This window comes from Nannospalax galili, unplaced genomic scaffold (genome assembly GCF_000622305.1).
Source record: "Nannospalax galili isolate Female #2095 unplaced genomic scaffold, S.galili_v1.0 scaffold867, whole genome shotgun sequence".
Classification (NCBI taxonomy): Eukaryota; Metazoa; Chordata; class Mammalia; order Rodentia; family Spalacidae; genus Nannospalax; species Nannospalax galili.
In genome coordinates, this window is record NW_008355797.1 from 477,853 (window position 1) to 485,373 (window position 7,521).

The 7,521-nt window shown below is 45.3% G+C and overlaps 1 protein-coding gene across 1 annotated transcript in view; it reads left to right on the top strand.

The window, feature by feature from the left end:
- Tex49 (testis expressed 49) overlaps nucleotides 1-7,521 on the top strand; it is a 34,374-nt gene that overhangs the window by 22,136 nt on the left and 4,717 nt on the right. The window contains exon 2 of the mRNA XM_029556415.1: nucleotides 7,257-7,379. Within this exon, the coding sequence (XP_029412275.1) occupies nucleotides 7,257-7,379 (123 nt within the window). The remainder of the gene's footprint in view (nucleotides 1-7,256; nucleotides 7,380-7,521) is intronic.

Below are 7,521 nucleotides of genomic sequence, written 5' to 3' on the forward strand. Positions count from 1 at the left end.
CTTCCTAAAACAAAGACCTCTAGATAGGCTGACTAGATTCACCAGAAGGGCAAGTAGTGGGGAATGGCTGGGGGTGCCAACATCACATTGGACAGTAGCAGGGATAACAGAGTATAAGGGCTCTAGTAGGGGGACGGAGGCTATGGGAGGGTGCCACATGGGAAGTGGGTTTATAGTTGAATAAGATGGTTTGGGATGTTCTATGTGACATACATGCACAGAAAAAAAAATCAACAAATTAAAAAAATTTATTATATTTGAGGAGGAAGCATACAAGTTTACATCATGCTGATTAGTAGAGGTGATAAACATTACCATTGAAATCTCCCCGACGACTTTATAGACATACACAGGTGCCAAGGATCTGAGTGCAAACGATTATGACTAGTAATAATCAGATACATACAGATAAGAGACACATGCGCCAACATCTCAGTCTTAGTAGCAAAAATAATGCGTCTTTCTGTAAGAAACAGTATATTTTAGAATGAAATGGAGACCTCCATTGAAAACTCATTCAATTTTACGTCTTACAGGGCTTATACTGAGTTCAATATTGTATAATTGTATTGATTCAACAGCAAACCTAGAATTTTATAGCCACTTTTGAAGGAGCTGTATCTTTGCTCTGGAAACTGTTATTGGGCATGTTAAAGCTGTAATGACATGCTTCTTTAAAATAATATTAAAAAAATATAGGAAACAGCAAAAAAAAAAAGTTTAGTCCAGCTTCCAGTTTGTTCAGAACCTCATGCCCACATCTCTTCAGTGCCTAACCCTTCCCCTCTGCTCCACCAAGCCTTATCTAGATCGCTATCCTTTTCTTTGTTAAATCTGTCTCACCTGCTTTGGGACCAGGTCTTGACTGCGTATGTGCATACCTCTTGGTCCTCCTGTCTTGATTTCAGACAAATTCCTTCTATCTAGCTCTTTGCTGGGGTGGCTCCCTTTCCTTGCTATCTGGGATTCTAGCTCAGTCTAGATTTTACCAGAATAAAAGTGCAGCCACCCAGGACACAGAAGTCTTAGACGGGGGCAGGTACATAGGAGAGATGACACAAATGACTTCTGTCTCAGTCTCTCCAGTGACTGCCCTCCAGGTTTTGCACATCCAAAGACCCTCCACTCGGCTTCCTTCACGGCTGCCTTTATCATCCCCCTTCCCTGTGAACTCAGCAGATCCTCAGAGCTGCTCTCACTTCCATTCCCAACGACATTTCTTTCAAGAAAGGCTAGCCCTGCTGGGCAGGGTGGTGCACACCTTTAACCCCAGCACTTGGGAGGCAGAGGCAGGCAGACCTCTGAGTTCAAGGCAAGCCTGGTCTACATAATGAGTTCCAGGTCAGCCAGAGCTACATAGATAGTGAGACCCTATCTTTAAAAAAAAAAAGTCTTGCCCTAGAGACTTTAGTAAAAGCTGAATACTTTCCTGTGTTCTTATTTTCCGGATCCTATCAGAGGACACAGGGGTGGTGTCCTGGCCTGGAGAAATGGCTCAGTGAGCAAAGCATTTGCAGGGATAAGCTAACAACCTGAATTCCAATCCCCAGAGCCACACAAAAGTCAGTGCAGCAGCACATGCTCCCAGCACACCCCTAAGCTGGAGTCAGGAAAATCTTTAGTAGCTCACGGTGCAGCCAGCCCAGCAGATAGAACAAGAGAGATCCCATCTCAAACAAGGTGGAAGGTGAGGACTGACACCCAGAATCTTTAGTAGCTCACGGTGCAGCCAGCCCAGCAGATAGAACAGTGAACAAGAGAGATCCCATCTCAAACAAGGTGGAAGGTGAGGACTGACACCCAAAGTTGTCCACAGACACACACACACACACACACACACACACACACGCACGCACAGAGGTGGTTTTCAGTCCTGGCTGCAAAGTCCTCTGCTCAATCTCCTAGGCCTCCTGGCCTCTCTGTACTGCTTGGGTGGTGACCCACTTACTAGAAGACAGATGCCACTTTTAGGCTCCAGCAGAGGGCACTGTAGTCCTGGTTGTTCAAACAAGAGGGTGGGATGGCACAGTTCAGCCAAGAACAAGGTGGCCAAAACGCTGCTTTGGCCAAGTCAAACTACTACCGAAACACTAGAACTACGCCTTGCAAACAACCTATGCATATCGCAACTGCTGTCGGCCACCATATTTGACCCCAGTGAAACTGGATAGGGTGATTTCTATGCTACTTAGAGCCACACCGCCAAAGCCTCTAGACTAGCCTCACCTCCAGTGGTCATGTCCCTTCCTGACACAAGGCTATTCCAGGTGAGCAGACACCCTTGGTGAGACTCCTGATCAGCTGTATACATTCATTATGGGGTTGAAGAATCAAGTCCTTGATCATTCCTAGAATCCTTGATGAGGTTATTTTGAGACAAATGGTGTATCAGCACATCCCTGGAGCCAAGCTACTGGGGTTAAACTCATGTTTCTGTCACACGTGAGTTATGTGACCTTGGGCGAATTACTAAACTTCTCTGGGTCTCTGTCTTCCCTTCGTAAAATAACATTGGCATCAAATTTATAGAGTTGGGCTGGGCACATCACATATTAGTTATCTCTATCTAGAAAATCCACTTTACCTAAGCAGTTTGCAGCCAGCACCAAGTCCACCTGCTGTCTGTCTCATGGCCCATCTGCTGTCTCATGTTCAGAATCAGCAAGCACCACTACAAAGAGGATATTTTTGAATATGAACACAAAGAATTGTCCCCATATGCCAAACATTCCCCGAGGAGCTGCTTCCCTGGGCTCATGTGTCTATCTGCTTCCTCCCAAAGCACACATAATTCCTCTGTATCAGGGAAGATAGTAAGTGCAAGATAGCCTCCAAATAGACCTCATCCCACTCCTCTTAATACCCAGACCAACTTCAAGGAGTTAGTTCCATCATTTGATATGACCTCCTAGACAGGAGTCATCTTTCAATTAAAAAAAAAAAAAAACAAACCTGTGTGGTGTATGTGCACATGTGTGTGGGTGAGCATGCCTGTGCACACATAGGGGCCAGGGGAGAGTGGTGGGTATCCTATCCCACTCTGCCTTGTTCCTTTGAGGCAGGGTCTCACTGCATTGAAGCTCACATTTTTTGACTAGGCTTGCAGTCAACCTGTGTCAGTGATCTTCCTGCCTCTGCCCTCCTCAGTGATGAAGTTACCAGTGGCCATGGGACCATACCCAGCCTTTACTTGGGAGTGGGGTTCTAAACTCTGGTCCTCACACTCCCACAGCATTCTTTTTATTGTTTATAACTTAAAATTTTTATTGAGAATTTCATACACGCATATAAGGTGTTTTGATGAACTCCACGCCTACTCCTTCCCCTCCAACCCCTCCCATATCTCCCCATCACTTTTTCCTGACAACTTCATGTATTCATTCTTTTTTTTTAAATGGGGCTTTTTGCTACTCTAACATTCCCTGCCTCTGAAGAGGTAACTCTAAAATCTTTTAGGGATTAGATAAGAGCTCACAAGTACTTTTGATATTTTTGGCCTTTGGAATGGAGTATGTTGCTAAGAGGCCCAAGGACATTTTGACTTTTATCCAGAAACTGGCCACTTTTCTTTGGGGTCTTTTTACCCTAACCGCCTAGCCAATTCCTACCTCCTATTCTTATCACATCATCCTCTGAAGAGGTTACCCAAATTGCTGATGGGGAATTAGGACGCAAACTACTCTGGCTTCTTCCATGCTGAACAGGGATGCAGAGTGAGGCAATTGGGGTACCCCTTCAATGGGTCTATCTAAAAGACTCCCAAATTGCATAGCTCTTAACTGTAGGGAGAAAAGAAAGTCCTTGACTGGTGCCTGGGAGATCTGAAGGAGAAGTAAAGTCAAGAGTGGTTAGCATTACAAGTTCTAGACAGGGAACCAGAAAAAGGTCAGAACAGGGAAAATTTCAAATATTCATATCAGAGTCCGTTGGAATTTCCTGATGAGAGCTTCCTAAAGCATCCCTCTATTGGGTTCCTCCTCATTTTTCTTTTGTCTGCTAAGGCTGGACTCCAGAGTGATGGACTCAGGATTTGTTTTCAGGGACTTTGATAGCTGTGGAGTGGGTAGAATCAGTGTCAGTTCCCTCAAACAAACATTCTTTTTTAAAATGTTTATTTATTTATGTGTATGAGTGGTTTGGTTGTTTTGTTTTGAGACAGGGTCTCCCTGTAGCCCTAGATGACCTGAGACTCACTATGTAGACCAGGCTGGCCTGGAACTCACAGAGATCTGCCTGCCTCTGCCTCCCGAGTACTGGGATTAAAGGCATTCCCCAACACACCCAGCTATGTGTAAGAGTGCTTTGCCTGCATGTATGTAAGTGGACCATATGCATGCTATCCCTGTAAAGGCCAGAAGAGGGTGTCAGATGCCCTGGAACTGGAGTTATGGATCACTGTTATCCACCATGTGGGTGCTGGGAACCAAACCCCAATCCTCTGCAAGAGCAGCCAGCTCTTAACCTCAGAGCCATCTCTCCAGCCATCTTGCAGATGCTTCTAAACCTTGGCGGTTTGGGAAAGCTATATGTTACCAAGACTATGTCCTGGCTTGGCGATAAGAAAAACAACAAACAAACAAAAACTCTTGGAGCAAAGTATATGCTCGATTTGGGTGGCAGGCATCAAAGTGGGTAATACTGTCCAGCATACATCCAGACACATAGTGCCCACCATATGGGGAGCAGAAAGCCTGCTGCTTGGACACTGAAATAACAGAAATCATCTGGCTGTACCTTAAGAACAAGTAGTCTTGAGAGCTGGAGAGATGGCTCAGCAGTTAAGAACACTGATAAGTCTTGCAGAAGACCCGGGTTTGAATCCCAGCACCCCCACATGGCAGCTAGCAACTCCAGTTCCAGGGGATCTGACAGCCTCTTCTGTCCTCCGCAGGCATCGCACGACATGGGTGCACTACCTGCATGCAGGCAATACACGCATACACATAAAATAAAAATAATTAAAAAAAAAAAAAGAACAGTCTCATGCCTAAGGACCAGATAGAGCTCTTGTTACCTGCATTTAGATCAATAATTTACTCTGTCTAGATCGCATCGTCCACAAGAAAGATCATTACTTCTCTTCCATCTAAAGCTATTTGTCCATGGACAGCTCGCCACCCTTACCTGGCCCAAGGCTGAACAACCAGACTTCAAATGATACTGCTTCCAGGAAATGGCCCCTCATGGCTGGAATCTGATAAAGTACAGATCAGCCCCTGGGTCATTCCCAGCTCCCAGAACTGCACTCTGGCAAAGCTCTCAGGACTGCCAATCCTTCTTAAGTCCTCATTTCACAGAGAGGAGGTTCAGATTGTGCCTTACTCTGGCCTTGTCATCTCGGTTATAGAATGTTAGAGATTTCCTTTTGAGGGCAAAAAGAGATGACGAATGAGTGAGGTCAAGCAGGGAAGAAGAGGAAAATGCAGGAGCTAGAAAATAGCTGTGCAACAGAAGCGATACCCTCACCCTCCACGGAGATGAGTCACTAATCTTCAACAATTTCCAGAGAAAAAGGCAAATGATGATCTAGTTCCTGATAAGCACTAATAAGCAAGATTGAAATCTAAGGCAGTGGGGCAAAGTAACTAGCAGCAAGGTGTGATGGTGTACGCCTTTAATCCCAGCATTCAGGAGGCTGAGGCAGGCAGATCACTGTGAGTTCAAGGCCTGCCAAGTCTGCATAGTGAGTTCCAGATCAGCTGGGGCTACAGGGAGACCTTGTCTGAAAAAAAAAATTTATTCAGCACCAGAGCCTGGCTAGAGGAGCCAGAACTAGGGGCCTAGCCTCTTTGTTGCTTGGATGATGAAATGGATGGAACTCCCAAGAGGAATCTTGGAGCACCCTAGACAACCTTATTCTTACTCCCTGACCAAGCCATGTTCTTCTACATCTTAAAATTTCACAATCAGGGGGCTAGAGAGATGGCTCAGTGGTTAAGGACACTGGCTGTTCTTGCAGAGGACCCAGGTTCCATTCTCAGCACCCACATGGTGGCTAACAACCGTTCATAATTCCAGTTCCAGGAGATCCAATGTCCTCTTTTGACCTCTGTGGACATTGTACAACATGGGTGCACTTACATGTATGCAGGTAATACATGCATACACATAAAATAATAAATAAAAATAATTTTTTTAAATTCACAATCCACTCTTATTCAAGATTCCGAGATGCAGCCAGGTATGGTGGCACGTGCCCTTTAATCCCAGCACTTGGGAGGCAGAGGCAGGCAGATCTCTGTAAGTTCAAGGCCAGCCTGGTCTACAAGGAGATCCTGTCTCAAAAAGACCAAAAAAAAAATAAAAGCAAAAAAGATTCCGTGATGCAAGCCAAATCTAACCTATTTAAGCAAAACATGTTTATGTTAACACAACGTTGGGGAACAGAAGAGCTGCAGGAGGGATGGGGAACTGAGTTTGGTAGATGGTAAGCAGAACCAATGCTTGGAATCACTCCACAGACCTGGTCTGGCACAGACACCTCTGCATTCGACATATGGTGGCCACTGCTGCCACCAAGGTCATAGCCCCATATAGTGCTATGAGGAACAAGACATCTCTGCCCCCAGTGCCCATCGCTAGCAAAAAGGCTCCATAGGAACACTACTTCCTTATAACATCATTTTTGGTTCAAAATCTGGACTAGATGTGTTTAATTAACCTTTGAGAGGCTGGTTGAGGGAGATCAGGTCTTTCCTACCTCACCTGTGAGATACAGGTTCTGCTCTGTAAGAGACGATTCCCAAACATGATGACTGCCCTGTGCCCATCTCACTGCCTTTCTAGCCCCATCCCCTTCCCTTCCACATCACCCGGCAGTCCAGGTTCCAAATCAACAGAAAGTTCTCTGATACCCTCTAATGCTTCTAATGTGCCTGCCATCCTGTTACCTGCTCTGGCCCATGAATTGCTTATCTTTCAGGACTTAACAACACAGCTTCCCCTTCAAAGACCATTTGAAGTTCTATAAACATGCCAATCTCAGGAAAGTGTACACCCAGATAAGAACCATTTTCACCTGCATTGAACCTAAATATCTGTCCAGTGTCTAGAGTCCAGCAGGAGGCCACTCAAAAATCTAAGATTCAGAGAGGGGTGGTGAGGGAATTCTTGTGACCACTGGGTTCTCCCTCTTTCCCCTCTATCACAGGCAGGATAATTTGACTCTTGGAATCTGAAAATTTAATATCAGGGGGTAAGAAAGATACCTGTAGTATATTTGCCAAGTATTCAGAATGAGTCTGTTTTCATTTCAGACCAGATGGAGCCATTGTCCACTAGGCTTCCCCCAATTACTTCAGAAGATGGGAACTATTCCATGCACCAGAATAGCCACAAAAAGTACCAAGAAGCTGTAAGGAAGGTGTTGTTAAAAACGTGTAAGTACCGTGGAGTGGGCACCATGCTAGGGAAAGATGTGTCTGATCTGAGCACCTAAACAGTGTCTTGGTCCTGGGGAGGGAGGACACAGTTTTTTTTTGGGGGGTGGAGTTGTTGTTGTCTTTTTTTGAGACAGGGTCT